Here is a 27,829-nt window from a genome sequence, read left to right on the forward strand (position 1 = left end):
CCATGGGTTCACAGTTGCAGCCTTCCTGTGAGGAATTTGCATGCTCTCCCCATGCCTGCATGGGTTTTCTCCGGGTACTTCGGTTTCCTCACATAATCCAAAAACATGCATGGTATGATTATTGAACACTCTAAATTGTCCTTAGGTGTGATTTTAAATGTGAATGGATGTTCGTCTCTGTGTGCACTATGATTGGCTGGCCCGAAGATGGCTGGGATTGGCTCTGACCTACCTGCGATCTTTGTGATTCTAACAGTCAAAATAACGAATTAATGTTAGTTAACATAAAAAGTCCTGTAAAATCAGTGTAGATTTTTGTATTTTGCGCATTTTTCTCAGGATTTTATGGGGGGTTGAATCCGAACTTTAAGTAAATGCTTGTTGGGTGCATTATTTTGATTGAAATTCATTCAAAACATTATCATCAAGTATGACATAAAAATATCAACGTTTATTTTGGGCTATTTTGCCCAGTCCAAGTACCAAGAGTCCTGAACCAAAATTCTCAGTCTTGTCTCAATATTCTTTGTCTGGATATTGTCTTGGTCTTAGTTGGTGCGGCCTTGACAACAACACGACATGACACTGATCTAAATGCGACACCATCGCCCCAGACCGCTTTAATGGTTTGGCGCTAATCCCGGTGTCCTTGCACTCGCGACCATTTAACGACGGCTACCGAGGCATACCGAGAATAGGAGCATTACATAGCGCAGTCATGATATCATTTTTCTTCACACGCGCTGTTATATGCACGCCACGCGGCAGCTGCACTGTGACACGGTATCTTGTTTTCTATGTCACTGGCTATTAAAATGTATTTTTGCGTCACAGTGTGACCGTACGATAACATAATGAGAAAATAATAGCAGAGCTGAAAAAAGCCCATTCGGGCTTTAATATGAGTTATGAGTCAACGGTTTTGTTTGTTGACCTCGTTTCAATTGAGGAGCGAAAAAAGTACTGAGTGGTTTACATTGCACAGTGACAAGCCTGCGTTGCGTTCACTGTCACCGCGGCTCTTCTCATTCCACCGCTGTCTAACACTTCCTAGCCCTCCCCGCCATTAGGTCAGGCAAGGGCTGCAACAGAGAACAGAAGGATTGTGTCGAGGCCGTTTTTGGCTGAGCTAATGCCAGACGAATCCACGGCTCACCCACCTTTGCCGCATTGCATAATTTTTGTACGGAGTTAGCGAGAAGGGGGTGCTACAAGTAGATAAACAATGTTAATACGCTTTTGTTTCACGTTGACTGTCTTAAGTCGCCTAATCAGTGTTGCTCTAACAACAGCATCCTAATTAAGTCCTTATCGCTCGCCGTACACATCAATGGGGAATTTCGGAATTACGCCTTGAAAGTATCGCTGCGTGTGTTTAGTTTTTTTTTATTTATTTATTTTTTTTTCAGGACACTGATGAGGAGTCTATACAAATGGCTCTAAACTCTTTCACTGCCAGCCTAGTAAAACTGGATGATTGACTTCAATAGCAGGAATATGAACCTTAAAGGTCTTGATATGCTCAAGTAGTAAATCTGCACAATTATTCGAATTCTGATCGCGATCACCATTTTGGCTGCCACGATTAATAAAGCTGGTACTCTGTGATATTAACACTTAAAAAGCCAGCGACCTTGCATGTCAAATCAAGCACTTTGTCATCCTTACCACCAGGGGGTAATATTTCCCACGTTTGCATGACAAAAGCCTCCCTAATATATTATTTACCAATATGAAATGGCCTTGAGTTTTTCACCTGATTCCTACTATATTCTGTGCTAGCTGTGACTTGAGAACCATTTTGAAAAATCCAATTGACGACTTGTAATGCTAAAACAGGAGGCTTTATGTTTAGTACAAATATGTTTAGAACAAATATGTACAATAATTTCTTTTTGAGAACAGGTCTGACACTTTATGTTGATTATTTTTTCTTGACAAATATTTACTAAGAATGAAGGTCACTTTATGTTTAATATTTTTCTGTGGACAAATGGAATCATTTTAAGCCTTGTAGAAGACGTGATAATATTTATTTTGCATTCAAATTAATGTTACTCAATCATAGTTATGTGGGAAAATTGGTCTGTTTTGAGTTATGTGGTTATGCATAAACATACGAACACATAAACAGTTATAAACGGTTATACATATACCCTCCTACCATGGGGGGATGAAAATGAGGAAAAATAACTGGAGCCATACTCTGAGAAATTTAAGAACACATTTTGGGCTTCAAATGCATTTTTTCCTACTTTCATCCGACTATTTATTTTTATTTTCCCTAGCATCCGAGGTTATCCTCTTTCCCGTAACGGTTTGTTTTGGTTGTGAATCACTTCGTGTCATTACCGCTGATGATGGCGTTTACCACGCCGTGTCCACACTCACAGCTACAAGCTGCTATTGTGGGCTACACCCAGCTGAGGGCCTGCTGGTCTTTGCCCGGATCGTGTTACAAGGCTGGGCACACACAAGCTGAGCCGTATTTAGCAGCAGTCTACTGGGGCCAGCTGCAAGCTGACACTGCCGGGAAGCCATACGTGGCCATTTAGCTTCAACGGTACACTTTGGAAACGGCAAATCCCCATCCTGACAACGGGGGTGGAGGGGGTATGGTACATATGTTCGGATTTTTCTGCTCAATCCCGCTGGGAACATTTTACGGGAGCCATAGAAAGTTTAACTGCGGTAAACAAATACAGTGCAGCTCAAACTCTGCTGAGCAAAGGTCATGCCTCATGACATGCTTTTGGGAATGACCTAATTTAAAAAAATTAGCAATGATGCTAACAAATGTGGAGGGTTGAAAGTGCCAAATCAAAATAAATTAATGTTTCACTAAATAATCAAATAAAACTGTCATTAATTAATGACATGTTTCATTAAATAACTCAAAGTTTTAATTAATTAAATACATGATTCATTAATCTAATCGACTGGTCATGAATAAATTCAATGTTTCCTTAATTAAATATGGAAGTAAATAAATGTTTCATTAAATGTATTGTAAATTTGTTAAGTAGAGAAATCCCAGCCTCTTCTTTTATTTCCACTGTTATGGACATTTTGTTTTTGGAGTCTGATTTTTGACTCGCTTGAGTTACATTGTTACCAAGTCCTAGTGTACTTGGTAGAGGACACCCAGGCTTTTTTTTTTTTTTTTTCAATGAGACGCAATTTACTTTGCTGTATTGCTGAGGCAAACTGGACACTGAGCAAAATGAATAGGCTGGGTCTCAGGAGGATATCTTATCATGTTTTCAAATGCAAAAAAACAGATTTTTAATCAAACGGTACCATGAAATCCTCCAGTAGAACCCTTGAGTTAATCTTTTTTGATAATCATAAAGTAAGCAAAGTGGCAAAAAGCATGCTTCGGAAAAGTTGGCTGCCACCACAAAGACACGATCCAAAATGAAAGCCACAGCGCTTGCGTCGCCACCACAGTGGGAACATTCAGTGACGGACACAAAAGCACTAAAAATAACCACAGACAGTGGGTAAAAAAGAAGAAAAGACAACGCGTCCCTCCGCTTGTATGCGAATGACTCGGAGATCCGCCTTGTTGCACAAAGCATCACTCTGACAAGCCACCAATCTAATCAGCGTGAATGACGGCCTGGTGGGCACGTGCTAAATTGTGCCGGCAAGGACACGGTCATATCTGAATCTATGCGTGTGTGTTCCCTCAATAAGAGGACAGGATAAAGCGTTATCAACGATAAATTAGCTGCGATGTTTTTCCTTCTATAAAGTGATTTTTGTTTTCAAAGTGTTTTTTTACATGTATATCGTATTACAGTAGAACAACATTACATGTATCATTCGTAATATTTGATAGTCTTTTAGGATAGGAAAATCATCAAATAAAATCCATGGAAACAAAAATCAGTCAGTCGTAAATCAGACTAAAAAAACAAAGAAAAGCAAATTTGTGGCTTAATCACTTCACCTTTTCGTGTTTCATGAAACAATCACATGTAAACATAAGTTAACCTATACTGTAAGTAAATATGAATACCGTAATTCTCCAAATAAAAAAAACATGTCTTTTTTCTCAAAAAAAAAAAAAAAAAGGTCTAAAAAGGGCTTTAAACAGGGAATTAAAAAACTTCTTCAATGCATTTCCTGGCCAAGAACCAATCAGAGAAAGCATGCTAATTAGTGGTGCATTCATTGGTTACTGGAAACTGCTAACTGACATCTGACGTAATGTCCGTCCCGACGATTACAATGAGGGATGAAAAATTGCATTCGACATTCTTAAGTTTAAGATAACTTGAGGGTTTTTTTAGCATTCCGTCAATCTGTCGGCACAACGGGAGTCCATCGGCGACGGACTTACAGACAGTACGTTAGTGCGTAGCTTCATGCTAACATATGTTGCTAGCATGAATCAGTACAGGTTTACAGTAATCATAAATTTTCCACTTCACTATACACACGGAATAGTAAACCGGACCAAAAGAGCGTACAACAATACGCAACAACGCATCTCCATCAGGATGGACTTATGAGTCACGTAGCAGCGGCGATCACTTTCAGGCTGGGTGGCGCGAGGTCGCCGCCGGGCCGCCCACGCGTTTTGGGGTGAGACAATGAGCCGCATATTTTTTTTTTCCAAACAGAAAAAAAAGCAAAGCCGGCGTAGCAGGGAAACGAGATCATAACCGGCGTGATGCAGCCGCCTCTGATTACACGCCGCCTGCCGAGCGTGACTGCGCCCGATTGGGGTGCGAGGCTGTTGGCTGCCATGTGGGTTTGGGGCAATTTGGCCAAAGAAATCAACGTAGAAACAGCAGAATGAAATGAAGATGGATGAGCGCCGTCTTTCTCGCTCACTCGCTAGCTGGTAATCCTCCCCCTCGCGCAGAGCGATGATACATGGCCACTATTGATCAGCGATATTGATTTTCTTCATCTCAAAGGCAGCATTTTTAAAGCTGATTTGATTCAGCTCAGCAGTGTAGGGACATTAAAAAAAAGTGGCAAGCAATTTTGTGGGGGTATTTTACACCCCGCTCAAAAGAAAAAAAAAAAAAGAGCAAAAAATGCAAAGCCCTGTCGTTTCAAATGAAGTGAACCATAATAAAATACAGTAAAACTCTACAACGAAACCTGCATGTGCAAAAATACCCCCCAGTGTGAAAAAAAAATCCCCGCATCGAAGCATTTATCTCTTTCTTACTTCCCCATACAAGGAAAAAAAATCTGTAGCGTAGCATTTGCGTAGTGCTGAAATTCACTACAGCGAAAACAAGCCTGCAGCAAAAGTCTAGCTCACTTTCTACTCGGTGCGGCTTTACTCCGCAGTCAGACAATATTCTCCCATACTGTAGGTGGCAGTAAATGGAGTCTACAGCATACAAACAACACTACTCGATAAGAGAGGTAGAGAATCCTCGCCTCTCACAATATTTTTTCTTACGAGCATCTAAATGTATATCTCGAGCTTTACTGTGACGTCTAAGTGGAATGCTTAAGGTTTGTTTTTTGTTGTTTTTTTGTTTTTTGTCCAATGCATATATATGCATTTTTTTAGAATGTGGGAGGAAGCCAGAGCGCCCTCAGAGAACAGGGGGAGGCACGGGGAGAACATGCAAACTCCACACAGGGAGGCCGGAGCGAGCTGGAATCGAACTGAGGTCTCTTAACTGTGAGGCAGACGCGCTAACCACTACTCCACAGTGCATTTATTTATTCATTTATTTATTTTATGAACATTTTTGCAGTGTATAAGATTTTACTTTAGTTGATTTAATAGTATTTACTGATTAGAAAAACAAATGTTTATGTTATATGTAAACTACATACTGTACTGTATAATTACTTTAACTTTGATTTAATGCAAACTAATAGTAATATTTTGAATCGATTCAAGGATGTATTTATTTATTTTATGTTTCAAATGTCATTTCATTGGATTGGATTTGATAGCAGCCCGCTAATTAGCAGGATTGTACGTACATCCTCCCGGCTCTTTTCTTTTTCCTGCCGGCCTCACTCATCACAACCTCAGACAGCTCGTCTCCATCTCGCAGTAATGGATTTCCGAGACGTCGGCCATCTTAGCCGTCACGTGCTCCCTTTCGAATCGCTCGCTCAAACTGACATAGTGTCTGCTGACTTTTTTTTTTTTTTTTGTCTGTTACAATCAATACTGCAGACCAGCTGGGGCTCACCTTTGGCGTTTTGGTGCATTTTCCATTGCGGGCGTCTTTGATGTAAGCTATGTCCAGTAAGTCGGTCTCCTGCGGGGAAAGGAGAACATCATAGCAGTTAGGGGTGAGTTGAATGATACGGCAATTTTATTCTCCGCTTTTTGCACCAGTGACGTTGCGAAATAACCACACTAAAATAAGACTTTTTCCAGGAAGGATTTCATCATCTTCAAAACGCAGTCAGTATTCTTTGGCAAACTATTTGATACACATTGTAAACACATCCAGCCCATTTTTGAGGACGCTAAAATCAAAAACATGTGATGAATTTGACTGTGTTCATATACTATAGTGGTTAAAATGAAAAAAAAAAAAAAGGCTTGTAATCCTTGAATCGCCCTTCTTACACATCTGATAATGGCTGGTACCTAATATTTTGAGGCTGGAGTGTATATTGATTGCGGATGCAGTCAGTCAAATAAACACACACGGACGCACACTCACACACACATACACGCACATCCCTTTATCAACGCGGATTATCGGTGCGCGTGGGAGGCAGGACATCGGGTGGAAAATGAAGAGGCAGGAGAAAGGCGCGTAATCTCGCTATCGACTCTCAGCGGAAAATTACAAACCAACATTTTTCCTCGTCCTTATCTGCAAATCCATATAGGAACAGCGACTACATCTGCCAGAGATTTTCTCCACATTTGTGCAGAGATTTATTGAAATTGTGCATTTTCATTTACCGTGATTCCCCAAATATAAGACGCACCTGTAATTTCAGGGTCAAATTCTAGTATTTTCTATGTTACCGTGAATAATACGCACGGACAGTTTGACACAGTGTTAATTTCAGGGTCAAATTCTAGTATTTTCTATGTTACCGGGAATAATACGCACCAACAGTTTGACACAGTGTAAAAACCCTAACCCTTCCAAAACTTCTTATTTTCTTACGTTCGTATCTGTAAATTATATATTTGTTGCGTGTAAATTTAAGCATTTCAGATTTCCCACATTGTGAGCGGTCAGTGAACACAGCGCCAGTGTAACGTTTTTCCTTTTCCTCGCGAGGCGGCTAGAGTTCATTTGACCATAAATACCCCAAGTTTCACAGCATTCTCATTTCACCACGTTTATGTTTGTGTATATAAGCCAAAATTATAAGCCGATTTCTAAACGCCGCATTCTGACGCACACCTTGCCGCTCTTGATTGAGACATCATAACTTCAAGTTGCGGCGCATGCATGCAACTTATATTATTCATCAAATTGCATCTCCTCTCTTGCCTCTTCTGCTTTTTCAAAGCGTATCGGCCAGCAAAAAAAAAAAAAAAAAAAAAAAAAAACACAAAGAAAAAACCGACGGCAGGCTGAAGGCCATTAGCATACGCGGCACGTCTGGGAAGCAGCGGCACCAGCGGGGGAGAAACTAGAGAAATTAATGAGCGTGCTTAACCTACGGCGGCCGTGGGCAATATCGTCTGTGTGGATCGCCCTGATGTATCTGCAACATGCTGCCTTTTCTAATGGAAAACATTTCTTTTTCTTCATTCTCACAGCGAGAACATTGACTTGAACCTTGGCGAGATGGATGTACATTGTTTAACTATTTGTATTAGATGCACAAGTCTACTGTTTGACTTGTTCAGGTTTTAGAGCGGAAAACCTGCTGAACCTCCAGCAATTACTAGATACCATTCAACATGGGAAGAGAATGTGGACCGTTTAGCCAGGTGGGGGCGGTCAGGAAAAGCCTGGCGGGCCTCCAGGCTTGTACTGCACCGGGGAAACTTTGTTGTTGTTTTAGCAATGCATTTATCAGAATAAATTGAATTTACTGGAAAACCATATTTGTTTTCGTAAACACTCGCCTATTTGTGGTTCAGTATTGAAAAATTGACCCGTAAGAGGTCTTTTGTCAGTAAAACCACCAAATTCAATGGAAACGTATCCCTGAAACTGCAACATGCTTCTAAATTCTCAGATTTTATTCCTCAACTACACCTATGCCCTAATCTCCAGAAAATAGAAACACCAGACCATCAGGTCTTTAAATGCGACACTCCTTTCAGTCAACGCTTAATCTGGCGCATGCTCTATAGGGTTTAAGTCTAGAGAATGAATTGGCCAGGGAAGAAACTTCTATTTTCTGCCCTTTATGTAGTCCGTTGTTGTTTGGGATCTTTATCTTGCCGCGTGACGAGATTCCTCAATCTATGCACATCCGGTTGGTCGCGAGTCTCATTAGCTAACCGTCTCAACAACGCTTGCTCCACATAACATAATAGAAGCAGCGGGCGTCAGGGCCTGTGAAGTGGTACTTGACGGCCAGGAAACAGGTGGCGAGTCACATCCTCTCAACTCAACGGTGTATTTGCTTGGTAAAGAACAACAGGGAGCTCAAGTCTCAAGTGGTTGCACAGAGATCACACGTGGGAGGAAAGCTCTTGCTTTCTATGTACACCTCCTGTCTCTTCTACTGGACGCCTTTGCCAAACTCACAAAGATGGACGATTGAATTATTTGGGCGTTACATACACAGAATGAATTTTTGATGAGACTCAAGAGGCGAGTGACGGCCGAAGGAAAAAAAAAGAGCAGAGATAAAAGACCTTTGAGATAAAGCACAGTCTCCGTTGCGTACTGAGCTAATGATCGTTGTCATAGTTCACCCTCGGCCTCCTCTCTGTGACTTCCCTTTTGGCGCTTTCACCAAAGCATCCATCAATCCAACTATCCATTTTCTCGGTCTCGCTCGAGTCGCAGGCGTGCTGGAGCCTATCGCAGCTGTCTTCAGGCAATAGGCTGGGAACACCCTGAACTGCTTGCCAGCCAATCGTAGGGCACACAGAGAAAAACATTCACTCTCCCAAACATACCGAAGGGAAATTCGGAGTGTCCAATTTACATGCTATGTATGTTTTGGGGAATGTGGGAGAAAACCCACACAGGCACAGGGAGAAAATGCAAACTCCACACAGAAGGGCCTGCTACAGATTTGAACCCATGAGCTCCACATGTGAGGCAGACGTGCCTGATAGAATTGTGGGAGGCCGTGATGGATGTCGCCAACATTAAGAAGCTTATCATGCCATGATAACATTCCAGATGAAAATAACACATACCATAGAAACGACACGATATGTAGGGGAATTTTGGGGTAGGTATGAAGAAAATCCTAGAAAAGGTGAACCTTCAGATATTGTGAAATCATATGGAAGTTATTGAAGGTATGAATGAACACCTTATTTGATTTTCTAGCTGATAAACAATGAAAAAAAAGGTATTCTGTCGTATTTGTCCATCCATGCACCCATTCAACAGATTCATCTCGGTGACACGTTCCTATCAATGAAGAAAAATGAGATAGAGTAATGCATGACGTGGTAGTGTAAGGCATTACACACAAAATACTAGCAATATTTTACACGGTACAAATGATAGTAACGTGCCTTACAATGTATTATACACCCCAAAACACGTTCCTAAACCCCTTACATTTATATTAATTGAAGCAGTTCGTAACATGAATGCAGTTCATTTGGTTGCCTTGAGATGGCGCTTGTGTATTGTTGGTAATCAGAGAACATTTAGTTCGTTTTATTTGTATGTTTTGATTTTACATTTCCAGCGATCTAGGCATCATTGTGGGATCATTTTGAGCCTATAAGCTTACTTTAGTTTAGTTTAAGTTCATTCCACTGGATGTGTAATGAGCGTAATGATCTACATTTAGAACGCCAAATCCATATTTCCAGGTATATTGGTGGGAGTAATGTAAAGTAGTGTGATACCTTACATTTCAAATACAGTAAAATCATAATGTAACTAATGACTTTGGAATGATGGTAAAAAGTCATAAATAATGCATGACAGTTTTGAAGGAACTTGATAGTCAGGCTGAGACCAAAAGGCCACTTCATAGCCTCACAGAACTTTGAAAACCAGCCAGGTTCACACAGATAGAGACAGAAAGCTGAGGGGTGACAGGTTGGGCAGAAGGAGTGAAGTAAAATGTGAGAAAATAGGCGCAAACGTGGAGGAGGAGTGTGCCGGTGGCTGATACTGGCTATCGGCATCTGACACGCTCCGGCAAACAGCTGAGGTGCAGATGAAAAAGGCTGCAGGAAGAACGCGTCCAGCAACTCTTTGAGAGCACTGGTCCCCAGGTAGCAGTCTGTGGGGCATTTGGCACTCCGACTGACCACAAAATGTGTGTTTTGAAAATCCGGCGCCTCCATCTGTGACTCTGTACTTTTTGAAGCACGCCCGCTAATTACAACATCCCACATAGCGGGGAATTGAGTTTTTATTTATGTCCATGCCTGTGTGTTGAAATTTGGATTTTCGTGACTCCAGTGTAGCGCGTCGTTCTGGACGTGCGCCCAGTACAATTTGTTAAGCGAGCAAAAACAGCGAAGTGATATTCTTTGGAGACGGAACTCCAGCACCCGTTTATTCGCGCTCAACAACAATCTTTTGCCCTCAAAGGCCCGCCAAATCTCCCCCCTCTTCGTCACCACTTTTTCGAAACTTTCGTTCCGTGCTTACAGCAGTACGTGGATTGAAAAAAATGTGTCATTTATGGTTTCCTCCGAAAAGCAAGGAATTTGGCGGTACAGTGGACCCCCTGGTTACGGCGTCCCTGGCTTATGTTTTTTCCCGTTACAAAGTGGAATACTAAGTTTTTTGTTCCCACTTTACAGCCTTTTTCCCACTTTACGGCATCTACAACAACTACAAAACTCAAACTTGGGACTCTGCGAGTGGCACCGTGCCCATACATCACTCCATGCCTCACTGCATACGTCATTCCATGCTGGTCTGCTATTGGTCGGCGTCACTAAGATGCTGGTCTGCTATTGGTCGGTATCACGGTGTCACTAAGTCGTCAACATGCTAAAGACTTGATCTGGTGTGAGTGTTTACAATATCGTATTTATTGTGCATTTTACTGCTTAATTCAAAGTTGAATTGGTTAGGCAAGGGTCCTAAGATTAATGTTAAAGGGAGAAATAAGAAGATGATTAGTATGGAAGCGAAGCTGTAGATGATCAAGAAATACGAAGATCAAGAAATCTCCTCGCTAAGGAATATGGCCGCAACTAGCTTGGTTTCTATTGTCCGTCATGCGACCATTTCGCCTTACGATGCCACCTCCTGCGTAAGGCATGTCTTTATTGTGAGGCTGCGGTATCTGCGGTGTAAACGCTCGGCGTCTGGTAACCGCGTTCCTCCGGTCCAATCAAAAGCGCGCACACACACACAGACACGTTCTGGCTCCCACGCTTGACGGACGGAGCGCGCCGAGGGACCGCGGGAGGCAGACGAGCGCACTCTTGTTTGACAGATAGCAGAGCAGCGCGGGATGACAGGGGGGAAGCAAAACTGCTAACGTCGTCCGTCCATCAAGCCGTCTTGTTCCACATCGTCCCTTCCCGTTCCCTGACGTCGCACCTGTCCTCTGGGGCGGACATCTGCCTCCTTCGCTGAGGTTCATTTTTGCCTCCTTTCTCGGGATGGCAGAACTCATCTTGTCATGTCAGCGCTCCACCGTGGGAATACGTAACAACAATTCCGTCTCCATTGCCCTTTTTAAAGCCATATGTGCTCTTCAGTCTGCGTTTCCGTATGTTTGAGGGCCTCGTCATGGTTGACGCAACGGAATATCCAAGAGATAACTTCTCCAAGTACTTGCAAATGCAAGTACACATTCAAGGAAGACTACAAGAAGAAGCTCTAATTTGGTGCTTCGTCGTACCTTAGGGTTCAAATATCCTCAAAGGGTCTGCTTGGATATCCGTTACTTTTATTGTGTTGCAACATACTTGTAATTTTTTCTCCAGGATATGGTACAAACAAACAACTGGCATTAGGTACCTTGGAGTCCAATAAGAGGGACTCTGGCAGGTACATGAGAGTAGATTACACCTTAAGGGCAGAAAACTTGCTTTCCAGCTATTAAAAAAAATAAATCATTGTAGCCATACAGTCTAGGAAGATTCCCCGATGCCTACACTGAAAGAAAATGGAATCTTTAAAATAGATAGTAAAATTAGTAAAAACGAAACTAAAAACTGACAATGTTTGTATTCGGGGTTTCATTTGACTTCGTTCCGTGATCGGGACAGAACAGGACCGGTTTGTGGATTGCTCGGTGGAAATGAATGTGCGCGTCCAAGTGAAAGCTACATATTCAAATCGACATTGCACATTCGCGGACAAGGAGGAAGAGTAGGCGGGGCCACAACAACATAACACGCCAGTGGCGTGCTACCTTGCTTTTTACAATGCAAATAAAAAACTTACTGAACATTAAATGTGTTTTATGAACTCGTGTTTTCCTCAAAAATTAATTCAATAATTATTTTGAAAGGATTTTTGCATGTTTGTTTCATCTAAAATCTCGAGTACCCCCTGAAGTTCCTTCAAGTACCCCCATCTGCTGTAGAGTACATACACGAGGGGAACAAAATCAAGAATTTGACGCCATAGTCCGATTTCTGTTACGCCTGCCTTCTATCTTTAGAGGTATAATGTCATGCCCCCCACCTCTTTGCGGGATTTGAACACCACTAGTATCTTTGCGGATCTGGAAAAGGAACAAACCCGGAATGCCTTGGGGCGTATTATTGTACATTCTACCTGGGGGCCAATCCTGCTTTTCCACGCCTGTTCCTTTATTTCAGCGTAGAAAAAAGTAGAATCTCGCTGAGTATTTTCCGACGAGGCCTCGCTACTATTTAATCATAAAGTGATTCGCTCTGGGCGAACAGAGCGCATCCGTATCTTTCTTCTCTCAACAAGGAAGTCTTTGTGGCTTTTTTTCCCTCAAGGTTTCACAGGAGTGGCATTTGTTGCATTCAGGCTATTGCTTAAAGATATTGCTTTTTCTACCCTCCATGCATCTTTTCTGTCCAGACTGCAAGCACTACGTGGCAAGATCTTGTGCAGGAACTCTTCACTGAGAGTCCTTTGAGGATCAGCGGCGGTGACTGAAAGCAGAGCAGCTCCGCCAGCTCGCTCAGGCACCGCCTCAAACAGCATCCGTGGTGCTTTTTGATGTCAGGACAAAGCGGGCGCTGAAGAGAAAACCATTCATCATTCGCTCTCTGCGGGCAAATCTATCATGCTTGTGTTATGTCTTTCCGTTAGAACCTTCCCTATATTCTTAGTGGTTATCGTTTCACCTGACATCCTTTTTGACAAAATTGAAAATAAAAGGGAAACGAGGAACGTTATTGCATACTTTACATAATCTCGTGGGCCAGATTAAACCCATTTGCGGGCCAGAGCCGGCCCGCGGGACATATGTTTGACACCACTGGCTTGGACAACCTTTTTTAATGCCGTTAAAAAAATAGTTACTTTTTTTAGATTGTTTTTTTCCTTGTGTAAATGTTAAAAAAATGATACAATTTTAGGTATACTTATACCATTTTTATAGATAATCAGTGATCCCCCTACTTCGCGGTTAATGGGGGGTGTCAACCCCCCGCGAAGTCTGAAATCCGCAAAGTAGGGTATTAGTTAATACTGTAGATTTCTACGCTCGCTCCAATATAGCCGCAGTAACCATAAACAATCTTTATTTAGTGTGTATTTTATTTCCTTTCCTAATTTTGCATTACATTATCCTTATTAACATTATTAAAATTATTATATATTCATTAAATAACTAATATCACTTAGTTTGTTGAGAATTTGTTCTCAGGACTGGTTATCTGCACCAAGACTCCGGTGAAAGAGTACGCAAGTCATCACGTTGAACTTCACATTTATTTTGGCTCGTGTATGGTGTATCATGTTATTCTGTTGAATAATAAATCAACAACAATGTTAAAGTCAGTCAACTAACATATAGACACTTGCCGAACTTTAATTATGAATTGCTGTATTGCTGTATTTTTAGCCGACGTTAGCGGGTTAGCAACAACTAACAACAACTACAAACTATAAAGTGCAACCTCTACACAAACGAACACATAAACAGAATAAACACTCGTCGCTTACTAAACATAGGCAGTAGCGTGCGTTATCAACATCAATGATAATAAACTATAAATATGAGTTTACGTTGTCATTCATTACGTCCCCTTAACGAGCCGAATGACGCGCAGAGAACGTAAAACAGGAAACGGAAATGCAACGGGACCCGACAAATTAAAAGCATACATTTCAAAGTAAAATTAAAAAAACGTCAGGAACTCTAACATTTGAAGAATTCTTAACATAGTTAGTTAGAGGGATCACTGTAATGTTATTTATGGTCAGTGTGGCAAGTGGGGTGGGGTACAAAATGTTGTCTCTTTCCTAGGGGAAACTTTGCACTGCGATAGAGGTAAATATGTCCTTTGTATGTCTACATCATTAGCCTTGTATGCTCACTTAGCATTTTGCATAATCATCCGAAACGGTACAGTCCTTTTTTATTGTCTACCTTTTCTTTTCTTATTGGCTATCTTTTCTTTTTTCTTGAATGAAACCATTGCAGGTATTTTGTCAACGCAGGCAGCTTGAAACAAAAACAAATCTTTAAACGTTTGAACCTTCACCCCCGCGCGCCGGGGGTTCAATACCTGCTCATCAACTTCCACCCCTCAGGCGGCTTGGGCGCGCTGAATAGATTTTAACGTGCCAGTCAGTCACATTTGCAAAGCCGCTGACTCAGTAGCCCTGGTGTCGTCTTGTAATGCCTCTGTGAAAAGCTTTGCGCTGCAAAAATCCAATTTTGGATTTCAATATGTTTTCTCCCATTTGCTCGTAGGGAAAAAAGTCAACTAGCATAAACTATTCACAGCTATGTTGGTTGCATGAGCCGTCCAGCGGAGAATCACAAAGCCAAAATAAAAAAGTAAATTCTCCTAAAAAATAAACAAGTGTTCTTTGAGGATTAAGCGTGCCATTCATCTTTTCCGCTTTCCATCCGTTCCTAGTTAACACCCGCGTCTTTGTGCAGCCCCATTAGATCTTTGAAAACTGTTTATATTAGTGGGTCTAAGGGATTAATGAATCCCTTGCTGGTCGATTTGCTCTATTAGTTTTAATCACGGCCAATCCAACGTCGACATTTAAACAGCGTTCACTCTTCTAAACTGACATTTAAAACGAGTTGCCATGGCAGTCCACTTCATGTGACTTTTTGTTTTTTGATGCAACAAAGTAGTTTGCCAGCCAGGTGCTGGCTTCCCTCGGGGAGCCCTTTCAAATGAAAGCGTCCTTTGAAGATTGACAGGATAGGTTGATGGCAAAGCACAAAACGCCATCCCTTAGCAAAAAGGAGTTTATTCAAGTACATTACCAGTATGCATTTTTTTTCAACAAAAACAGAGGCCGTTTTAAGTTTTCAATAGTATACTTGAAAAATTTTAGACAACCTTACTAGCCAATACTTAGCTTGTAAAAAAAAAAAAAATAAGTATACAGAAATAGTTAAGATAAGGTCCTCTTAATACTAAACCGCTACTTAACCTATACTGGAGTGTTACTCAGTTTTACTAATAAATCATGTTACGCTCTAATTGGTCTTAAGAATGCAAATGGGAAGATTTATTGTATGCATTGTTGGTTGGTGTATTGTATCGTGAGCTAAGTCATATGATAGCTACAGTTAGCTAGCTAGCTACCTAACTGTAGCTATCATACGACAATACAACACACCAACCAACAGCTAGCTTGGTGGCTAGCAAGCTGTTAGCAAGGTGAGATTATTTGTTAATGTTGCAATAGCAAATGGAATACTAAAAAAAAGAAGTGGGAATTTTTAGAAATTGAAATATTGTTTCAGATATCACAAATCAGCTGAACATGCTAAAGTTAGGATGGTTTAATTAAATGGAGTAGTCAGAGAGATTTTTTTAAAAGTTCATGAGATGTCCCGACTGAGCGGAACATTTTGATATTAGAAGGGCTTAATTTGGTTCCGAAATTTGGACTTTACAGCACAAGTGGGAAGAATAGCAACAGATTTAGAGAGTTATGGTTATAAGAGTGAAATGAAAAATATTGCACACACCGCAAAACCTTATAAAGTTCATTTCAAGAACTAATCAAAATGAATGGTTCGTTTTTTTAGTTTTATCGTTTAATTTGGAACATTTCAGGCAGTTAAAAACACATCGCGGCTAATGAATTTATTCCCTCTATTGAGTATTTTTTGCAGTCCTCAATAAATGTTGAACTCTTTTATAGCGACGGCAATCAGGGCTTTAGTGGCGAGCGGCTTCCACTTCAAGGCCCATTTGTTCGCCGGGCAATTAGCGAGGGTTCTTTTTTGCTTTCCAACAATTTCCTATTGCTTCCTACCACACGCGAGCGAATGAGCAGCGACCGCTCGAGTGGGCGACTGGAAAGTAGAAAAAGGTCTTTAACTCCATCATGACGGGAGGAGACGGATGTTGAGTGCTGAGTGGGTTAGTAAGTAGGCATAATAACCCAGAGCCAAGTTTGTTTTTCCCCATTGAGGGACCTTGTTAAACATTTACAAGCATGTTAGAAGGGGCGCATAGCTTGCGTTCACTCGCATAAATTTAGTCTCCTTCCTGAGGCCAAAATATTAGGCAGGCCGTAGAGCTTGAGTTCTCCCAACATCACAAACGTCGATTTTTTGGGGGTCTGAAAATGTTCCGCCGCGCAATCGCTTCCACCATCGCCCTCGCTCTTGGTCGTCTCCGCGCCCCGTTTCCACTTCATGGACCAAGTGTGTCACAAATGTGGGTCAGTCGCGCATCACACCGCCTTACCCGTGCTCCACTCAATTGTTAGCCGGGGCTGATAAAGAGGTATCGAATTTGAGCGTCCTGAGAGGTGCCGGGGCCTCAAATAAGTTTGAGTTTTTTGGTATCTTTTTGGTATCTTTGTGTCACTAGAAACAATCAGCCAATTCGAAACTGAAACAAGTTGGGTCTAGAGAGATGTTTCAATAGATTCTCTAAGACACGTGCCGTATTTCTCAGAGTACCCCCCCCCCCCGTTTTTTTTTTTACTTCAATTTGGGTGAATTTTACAAAACCGCCTTTATAAGTCTACCCCTGACTTTAGTGATTACATATGTAATCTTGTAAGCTTGCTCTAAAACTGAAAAAAGTGCATCAAGGTGCCTGAATCTGAAAAAATAAATGTTTTTTTTTTTTCGCACAGCCGGACTTTGCGGCCCCGTTAGAGCTTTTTGCCACCGCAGGAAGGTCAGATGAGGCTGAGCTCATGTGGGGAAGGATAAGTGCCACTTCCTGGGTGGCGACAGGTCTGAAAAAGTGTTGGCCGCAGCTCAAATGCTGATTGCTTCGCATCACGCTTGCATGGGTTGTTGTCTATTGCAGCACTTCGGACTATGGCGTCAATGGCGAAACATTTTGCGGTGAACTACAGAATTACATTCTGCAGGTTGAAAAAGTAGGATTTTGCACCTTCTTCTTTTCACCGTCTTTTAAAATAGTAATCAAAATAATAAATGATTAAGTTCTCGTCAAATATGTTTTTTGGATGGAGGGTGGCTGACACCCTTGACTAGTGCTTCATATGAAGCCAATTGAACACTGTAGTGATAACTGTGACCATCGGGTGGCAGTGTTTCCACTCTTACAACACTTATTACATACTTGTAATTCTAAGTAAGGAATAAAAATCAATATTTCATATGAGACCACCACCTATGTTGACAAAGACATCTCACACAATATTCTGTCGGCCTTAAAAGGTGAATGAACATGCAAAATATACCGGCACTCGAGAACAGGGGTTCTCAAAGTGGGGTCTGGGGACCATTGGGGGTCTGTGGCCTGATTGTAGGGGATCTGTGAAATAATTTAGGTTAGTAACTAAAAAATGTATATATTTGTCGTATTTTCATGTTATTTTATTTTAAACTGTTAAAGTATTCATGACTCTTCAATATAGCAATCAATTCAACCAGTTTAATTCATTCAATGCCAGGGACGTATTTTCACGTTTTTTTCTGAAGAGTCCAGACATTCGATCCCAGATACTTAAGTATCGATTAAATACGTAATTATCTGGAAATTAATGTCCTTAATGTACTTAAGCATCGATGATCCAGACTCTTAAAAACGTGAAAATACATCTCTGGCATTGAATTAATTAAATTCAACACAAAATGAGGTCAAGAAAAGTCCAGTCCAGAAAATCCAGGACTGCAATTACATTTTCCGTGAAAATTACGGATGGATTTTGGATTTTCCGATGCCCTGAGCCTGTACACGCAACCGAATTGCGCGCTTTGACGTCATGAACTGAAAGGACAGATCAACTTTACTTTAATAAGCGGGCCAGAAATGGGCCAGCATCTGCGATATAAATACCTGTGCCCATGAGACAACGAGACACTTAATCACCCTCTTTACTCCTCTGGCAGATTCTAGCCAGGCAGCCAGACACAGCACTTAAGAACTGACTGATCACACGGCGCATGAATCATGAGATTCATTCTATGGAATTCTGTGTAAGCGTTTTGCCGCGATAACAATGTAGTAAATTACTAGTTGTCGTCAAGCTTTTTGTTTGTTTGTTTTACAAATATTTACTTGCAGCGCCCATCTATGGAGGAATCACTCAAACATTTTGTTCGCTGCCTATTTGGGAGACATTATTGCGTTGTCTGCTGCATGCGCCACATGGACCGAGTCACTACCGTTCTGAACAAAGTCTAATTCCCGGTGCTTTGATGATGCATTCACTGCATGTGCCACATACACAGATCCATAGCTCACGAATTAAAATATTCATGTTTTTTTTTCGACATCACATTTTCTGGTTGTCAAGGTAACAAAACCCATATCATGCAGAGCTGGCAGTGTGAGGAGCGGCTAATCTGCATTGAATAGAACCAACGTTACAAGCTTGAAATGTAATACAGCGGGCCCCCGTTTTACGAGATTAATCCGTTCCGCGGTTGGGCTCGTAAGGTGAATTCACCGTATGGCGGGCAATCCAAATCTATGTTAAATAGCTAATGTGTTTAGAACCCTGGATAAAAACATTAAAATTGTACATACATATTAAAAATTGCTACCAAAATAGTATAGGGAGTGCTACGTATATACACACATAAAGGATTTATTTACCGCACTCGTTATGCCTATATTACCTAGTAAGGGTAGCCTAGACTAGGCTAGCGTCGTATTTCTTGATTATCTCCAGCTTGGTTTCCATATAAATCATCTTCTTACTTCTCTCTTTAACATCACAAGCAATCTTGGGACCATAGCTAACCCATTCAAATTTGAATTAAGCAGTGAAATGCACTATAAATACGGTTTCGTAACCACTCACGATAGAGCAATGCTGACCAATAGCAGACCAGCATTGTAGTGACGCGTTGCATGGAGGCATAGACAGCAAGTGAAAATAAGTTCAATTACCTAAAAAAGCCTGCAGATGGAGACAAAACAACACAAAAACAGCCAACCCCCGAGGGTCATGACAGTTGTTTTTGTCGCAAAGCCGGGAAAATACCTTAAAGAGGGGACGAAAAAGCTCAGTTTTCCACATTGCAACATGAAAAAAACATAAACCAGGGACGCTGTAACCCGGGGGTCCACTGTACTAACTTTTTGCGAATTTTGACCAAAAAATATAAAAGTCCTTTACCTAGACATAGTTGAACGGTTTTAAATGGTGAAAATAACGCATTTAAGTACTATGTCTCCTCTAGTGCTCAACGCTACCAAGCGTCTTTAGAATTGACTCTGGACGTGACGCGACTCTTAATTTAAATGGGGAAATGACCAAGCCATGTTCCTTCTCCTCTTCGTCAACATTACTCTTCATGTTCAACAGCGCTCGCCTGTTCAAGCTTTTGCAGTCGTTTGCCCAGAGACGTGAAGCCAGGCGCTCAAAAGCAGAAAAACTCCTAATCGAAATTCAGCGAGTTAAAGATGAGCGACTCAAGCGCAAACAAAGCCCTCTGAAGTCAGCCAAGAGCTACTAATCCCCCCATTTTTTGGGGCAAAGACGCTGATCCTGTTTTTCTGCTTGGAACTCGCTTGAAACTTCGACTGAACAATGCGGCAGGTCAACATTTTATACTCTCTGGTTTTGCGTTCTTTCAGAGCGCACGAGCTGATGAACGCGGCAAGAAAATCCAAGCAGTCAGAACATCGGCCTGGCTATCGTAACACTCAAACGACTGGCCCATAAATAACCTATATAAAACGTTACGGTCCCAAGACATATACGGTCACTCCCAATAAGTGCCTGGCCACACAATCGCAAGGCATAAAAGTGAAATTAATGTTTGAACATTCATTTCTGAACGTTTCCTATGTGTGGTATGTTGCCCTAGTAAGGAAGGGTTAACCTCTGCTCACAACACACTGCAATGAATTGTCACACTTTCTCAAACCTTCTAGAAAAATGGCGATTAAGATATGCCACCAAATCTTAAAAGCCGTGTTACCATTCGGCGGTATGCTTCAGGTTAGTTCAGTAGATCTGGTTTGTGTTTCCAGACCATTAGGTGAGATCATTCCTGTGTTGTTAACGGAGGATGCAAGCATTGCCCCAGACCCACAAAGTCATTTCACCAGTTCCAAATACAATCTCCACCTATGTTATCTATCCTTCTTTAGTCTACTATACCAAACAAAATGAAAGTTTCCACTCCAAAAAAATGAAATAAACACTCGGAATTCCCTGACATACCAAGACTCCAAACACCTCGAACCTGGGACTTGGAGTCACCAACGCATCCAGGAGTTTTTTTTTTGTTGTTGGTTTTTTTTACTTCCAACCCTCAGGTACAAAGGTGGAATAGCATGAATGAGCCATATTTTCTAGGTTTGATACATGGTCTAAGGCCCATCTCCAGCGACGGTGTGTACAATGTGTGGTCAGTAAAGTGTTCTGCAGGTTTATATTTATTTATGTTCCGAAGAGAATAAGAAGTTCATGTTTTTTTTGTTTTTTTTTTTATATGACATATGACAAAATAAACCAATGTTCAACACCATTTCCAACATGCCTTCTACAATATTGAATGTATGACTTGAACTGTAATGTATCACTAAATCCAATGTTTAGAATTTCGTTTTAAAATAAACTAAAAACCAGCCTGTCTTTTGAACGGCTCTTTTTAGTTAGAGTCCCATCACTACTTGGTTGGGTCTCATTGAGAAGCAGGCAGTCTCCCCACCAGGACAGGATTCATTCCTTGGTGGTAAAGGACTCTGGTCTCGGTCACTGACTGAAGTTCAGATCCAAAACCAAGACTACAAAGACTTGAAATCCGAATCCAACTACAGCTGGAGATGGGAAATCTGGTCGGGGTAGTTAGAGACTACTACCTTGGATGATTTGCGGATGCCCTACTGGCACGTAGAACCAAAAAAAGGTCTTGGGATAGAACTGGGGGACGCCTTTGGATCCTTCTGGTGGGAAACTAGAAAAAGGGAAGTTCTATTCACGCCTTTGTTGAACAAAAGATTTGCATGGTACGAATACGTTTTTTTTTGGGTGAAAGTGTAGCTTCGAGTGGGATCTTTGGGATGTTAGCCCCAACCCCCCCCCCCCTGCACTGTTTTCAGTCTCTTTCAGACTCCCTTTCTGTTGCAGATGATGAAAAAGAGGCTATAACTCGGTTGAGCTCACAATTCACTTTCTTTTAGATTGGCTGTGGATTTATACTGTTGCGCCTCTCTTCTCCCAGAGTGCTGACGGAGGAGGGGCAACAAGCTTGTTGATGGAGGAAAATTCCCGCGCTCAGGGGAACACGCAAGCGAATTTTGCAGAGACTGGAGACAGGAGGTAGTTTGGAATGTCTATCACCTGTGTCCAACACTCGTACTAAATTATTTGGTAACGTTGACGCGCGATGACCTCACTTGAGAGGCTTTTTAACCTTTGGTTTGCGCAAACATTCGTCCCGACGACATCGCCGGCGCTATTCTCCGGGAGACGAGCGGCGGCCAAAAGAGAATGTGACATTTGAAAAGGTGGCGTGAGAGCGGTTGCGTGGCAACTCGAGCGAAAGGAGTGTTAATTTTACGCAGTCCGTCCACTTGGCAGGCCTCTCAACCCCGCGGTAGCGACGGCAATTATTTTTAAACTCCTAGAGAAGCACCTGTTCTAAGGTCGACGTTGGCGGAATGTGTGGGTGCTGCTATGTGTTAGCAACGTATAGCCTCCATTTATTAGATATTAGATACACAGGCACGCTAAAACCACCAAATCCACAGATTACTTTTGTTTGGAAAACATTCCTTAATAGTACACAACAGTACTATACAGTACACTTGTGCCAGTGGTTCTCAACCTTTTTTTGCAGTGATGTACCTCCTGTGAAGTATTTTTTCAGCCAAGTACCCCTTAACCAGTGCAAAGCAGTTTTAGATTAAAAAAAGACTTAAAACATGTCATAAACATGTTATAAAACTTGAACTTTCAAACTTCATTTGTATTAGTCCACAAAAAATAGTCAACATACAGTGTTATCTGATGTCGGTTATCAAAAATACAGTAACTTAATTATGAGTATATATTTTTCCACATAAAATAATCAAAATAAAGCATCAGGCCTGTTCTCAAAAAGAAATAATTATCAATAAATGTTTGTCAAGAAAAAATCATCAACAAAGTGTCCGACCTGCTCTCAAAAAGAAATAATTATAAATACATTTTTGCCTACGGAAAAATACTAAATATAAAGTGTCCTCTTTTGGGATTGAAATAGAGATGTTTACAAAAAAAATCAATAACTTAATTATTATTACATATTTCTCCATAAAGAGTAATCAACACAAAGTGTCAGACCTGTTATTAAAACGAAATAATTACAAATATTTTTCCACAGAAAACTATTAAACATAAAATATCCCCTTTTGGGTTCACAAAAAAAAAATCATGAACTTGACAGGTAACGAGAGGTGGAACGCGACAAGTTGGGTTGAATCATTCTGGTACGGGGGACGATAACCTACCGAACATAAATTTGTTTTCTGAACTACTAAAAAGAATGACTTCAATAATTATTTCAGGATTTTCCTTGGAGTTCCTTCAAGTAACCCCAGGAGTACCCGTCCCCCCATTTGAGAACCACTGACCTATGCTATGGTACTCTATAGCACGCAGCAGTACAGACAAAATGATTACATGTAGTAATGAAGTCAAAACTGTAAATTCTCGGGCAGCACAGTTTACGGCATGCTGAGTCCAGTTGTGTTCAAGGAATCCCAGGAATGTTTTTACTCTGCAGGCCATCCTGTCGGTCCCTGCTGTCGGGCACAAAATATTTGGAGATAGACGGCACTGCGCCTTGTTTAAGACGTCCAGCTCAACAGATGCGTGGCGGGAACGCTCATTAGCTCGAGAAACACGTGCTGACTTTCACGCAACGGAAAAGAGAACGTACGCGGGACTACGTTTGGTACCAGTAATACCAGTTTGAAGGGCCAGTCTCAGATCCAGGAGAGAATGAACAGGAGACCACACACAACAACAAAAACGTAGCGATAGCATGGCGCCTTTGAATGAAAATATACCTTGCGATAACCTTTCAAAAAAAAAGGCATTACTTTAGTACTTTATTAGCTGAAGTAACAGATTACTTTAGTACTTTACTCATTTATTAGCAGCCGGTTTTAACCCCCCTTTTTTGCAAAACACTTGAAAAAAACGTTTTTTAAATATTCAAATGTACCTGAAACCGAATGTCTGGACTCGTACAAAACGTCAAAATACGTCTTTGGGATTGAATGAGTAAATGCACCCTTGAGCAATGCAGCAAACTCATCTTTTTGTGTACGTACACAACATTGTGTACAGTACAAGTGACCTTTAGCGCGTGTAGCATGTGTAAACAGAATGATAAGCCCCTCAGGCGTTTTTTTTTTTTTTTTAAATGAAGGTTGCTCTGTCTTCACGGTCCACATCTAAAGTTACCCGCCAACAATCGTCTGAGACTACCTTCGCACAAGCCGCTAATACTAATTAGCGCTCAGGGGTGGTTAAGTCGCGTCAGCAGTCCGGCGCGCGTCTCAAGATGCCCTCATGCGGGCCAACATAAAATCAATGAAGGCTATTTAATAGTGTGGCGCACAAATACAAAATGGAATAGCATAGCGAGTCCATCTTGCGCTTTAGCCGGTGACTGTACACGCCGGGCTAACAATACAGAGCGGCTCCGAGAGGAACAATAGACTACGCCAACATCTCACGGGTGTCGGGTTAATGCCTGAATCAAATATTTGATTTCAATGTGAGAGAATGTCACAGCTTTGTTGGGTTTTACGGTTAGCCCTTTACCTCCTTCGGGAATCGGGTGTTAGTGCCGGAACTGGCGGCTTCTAGCAGTCAAGTTTTCCGCTTTGTGGATTATGTCGATAATGTGTTTGCACTTTAGTTCGCTTGCACCCCTGGTGCAAAGGAGGTAGAAAAAATGCTGGGTTACAAGTACCGTATTTTTTATACTATAAACCGCAACTTTTTTCTCATGATTTGAGCCCTGCGGCTTATAGTCCAGGGCGGCTAATGTGCCGGGATATATATATATATATATATATATATATATATATATATATATATATATATATATATATATTTTTTTTTTTTACTAGCCACCAGGAGACAGTCCATCTTTAAAACAAATGTGTGTATCTATCTGGCAATTTGTGAAGCAACTATGAAACAGAGCTGGTTAATATATATATATATATATATATATATATATATATATATATATATATATATATATATATATATATATATATATGTGTGTGTGTGTGTATGATTGTATATATGAATTATGTGCAATGTGTTTATATGTTGACACTGTTGCTGTGAGCATTAAAAAAAAAGTTTTAATTAAAAATGAAAAAAATCTTTCGACGTAAATATATGATGTTATAACCTGCGGCTTATAGTCCAGTGCGGCTTATCCCTGACAATTTTTTTTTCTTTTGCTCAATTTTTGCCGATGTGACTCATAGTCTGAAAAATACAGTATATCCCACAAAGCAGTAGAGCCTCACCTTGTTTTGGTCAGTCCAGTACAGGAAGTACCCTTTGGGGTCGACCGTTACTGTCACGGGGCTCACGGTGGTGGAGTCCTAGAAGAAAAGATAAGCAAAAGATGTGAGAATTTTGCCCACACTGGGGATGGCCAATCAATCTGATTATCTGTGATATCTGTGAATCTGTGATTCATTCACCTCTTAACAAAATTGTCTGAAATTTAAAAAAAAAAAAAAAAAATCACACAGTCAGAGTTCTGACCATTGGGCTTTCTGGATGTTATCGGACGCATTTATAACAAGAGACACCAGTTCACCTGAACGCTCCGTAACTCAGGTTCAGCGAGGGCAAGGCCACTTTCACGGGGATAACGTTCAAAGGGGAGAAAAAAAAAGCTTCTAATGAGGTCTCTATCACGACTTTTGCCGATAATGCTAATTGCCTGCATCTGCTCCGCGTCGTATTCGGGCGAGACCCCATCTGGTGTGTGTGTGCGTGTGTGTGTGTGTAAGAGCTATCAAAGGCTTTGACATTAAAAGGCTTGAAGGATACGATATTCCATTAGCTGTTCAGCCTAAACCTCAATAAGGCAACGTGGCGGAGTTGCGGCGCTATGGCAACCCCCCCCGCTTGCCGATCACCGATATAGAAACGGTAGGGATAGCGGAGGGATGCTAATGGCTGTCGCATGACTGCACAGTCTTGACAGATGAGACACTTAAGTCAACAACAATGCGGCGGAATGCACAGTATGGCAGGTATGCGCGGATTTCAGCGCAAACATTTGCACGCCATACCCATTTTCTTCCAAGAAACGTCATCTCAGGTTACATTTTTTTCAATTATGGCAAAACGGATGATGATCAAATATTGTTTTGGTCCATTAAAGTTTAATGCGCTGTAAAAGTAAAGTAGAGCCGTGCCAAATTATCCACGTTTCAAGAGAAACATACTCATGTATTATATACCATTGATGTCCAAATTTTGGCTCAAGGACCATTTGCGGCAATTTCTAAGCAACCAAGGGTATATCCTACAAAGCATAGGTCCCGGACCGCTGGTGGATCAACTGGGAATGGGCCGCAGGATTAGAACTGATTTAGTTTATCCTTTAACAATTCGGTTATTTGTACTTTGTTTGGTTTGATCTTAGTATTTTGGCGCCGTCCCTGCTTGTTGTTGATATTACATTTTGTAGTGAGGAAAGGAAGGACCATGCAGTTTCAATTGAGAGCAGCCACTGTCGTTGTGCCCCCCCCTTTCAGGTTCAATTCCTGTGGGGGGTTTGCATGTTCTCCCCGTGCTTCTCTGGGCACTCCAGTTTCCCATATTCCAAAAAAATGCGTGGCAGGTGTATTGGATACCCCAAATTGTCAGTAGGTGAGATTGTGTGAGTGATTGGTTGGTTGTGCCCATGAAAAAAATTACATATACTTTCATTAAGGAATCATATCCAATCTCTAATTAATGACACTAAGGAACCGCTTATCATTTATTGCTGTTGTACGCCACAAGTTGCTGCTAACGTGAGAACAAACTGTATGGTGCGTTCAAATGCACTCGGACATTTCAAACTCAGAAAAAGGCCGTAGATGCATTAAAAATAATCATAACTAATCATGATTTATAAAAGTAATAATTGTGAATAATATAACATTGTTATTGTTTGATAATAAAAAAAAGTGTTTCTTTATTTTATGTAGTATAAATGCAGCGTATTAGCTATCACCTTGGGGGTGTTAAGGAGGCAATTCGAGCTGAGCATCTGAAAAGACACATTCCCGAAAGTTAATGGGATTTCTCCACCTCCCGCCGAGGATGAGGACATCCTTTATTCAGCCACCATTAAAAGCGGACTGCGCCAAGCCAGCACAGCTTATTTAGAATATAAAGAAAAAGATGTGTTGACAGTGACCCAACATCACCCGCATGCCAACATCTGTCAATCATCTTTAAGACGACTCGTTTTGGATGCCTGCCTGCGTTCCACTCTCGCTCAAAGGAAGACGCACTGCCGTCAGATAGGAGTGCCATCAATAAAATGAGAGGAGCGTTAAGAGTCCCTTACACACACAATTGTGAAAATGTCGGCAAACAATGTCCAGCAAATTGTGTGGAAAAATAGCAAAAAGAGGAATAAAGCAAGATGATTTTCCTTTGTGTGAAGACGAATGTAGTTAATGACATTTTTTTTCGAAACACGAATGACTTTATTTCGACTAAACTTCACTACTACACCACCGGCGCCTTGAGGTATGAGCTCTTCGCTAACTCACATCTCAAAACAATCGCACCGCAAATTGTCCTTCCCCACTGAAATAAACCCGTGTCCTTTCCTTTGAATTTACGTCAAAGGCAATTCACATCAAAGGGAAAGCATTGAATGAAGACACCTGGGAGCTGAAATTTCACCCATATGGTGACAACATGTCAAAGAGTGTGCCATCCCTTGGCTCAAATACTGCAAGAAGAATGTGGGGGAAAAAAATGAAAAAAAAAATGTGTATATATATATATATATATATATATATATATATATATATATATATATATATATATATATATAATGCCCCTTTCAATTAGAAAAATAGCACGTATGCTTGATATAAATCCACCTTAATGACATAATGACATTAAATTAAAAAAATTAACTCTTATGTCCTACTTTGTATCAATTCAATGGCATATCATGA

The 27,829-nt window shown here is 41.1% G+C and overlaps 1 protein-coding gene across 1 annotated transcript in view; it reads right to left on the bottom strand.

The window, feature by feature from the left end:
* Nucleotides 1-27,829, bottom strand: part of plcb1l (phospholipase C beta 1-like) — a 77,087-nt gene that overhangs the window by 46,960 nt on the left and 2,298 nt on the right. Inside the window, exons 2-3 of the mRNA XM_088403232.1 lie at nucleotides 25,154-25,231; nucleotides 6,186-6,254 (exon numbers count right to left, since the gene is read on the bottom strand). Coding sequence (XP_088259358.1) covers nucleotides 6,186-6,254; nucleotides 25,154-25,231 — 147 coding nt within the window. The remainder of the gene's footprint in view (nucleotides 1-6,185; nucleotides 6,255-25,153; nucleotides 25,232-27,829) is intronic.

The sequence above is a fragment of the Hippichthys cyanospilos genome, chromosome 20, assembly GCF_059441005.1.
Source record: "Hippichthys cyanospilos isolate Australia breed blue-spotted pipefish chromosome 20, RoL_Hcya_1.0, whole genome shotgun sequence".
NCBI classification, from domain to species: domain Eukaryota; kingdom Metazoa; phylum Chordata; class Actinopteri; order Syngnathiformes; family Syngnathidae; genus Hippichthys; species Hippichthys cyanospilos.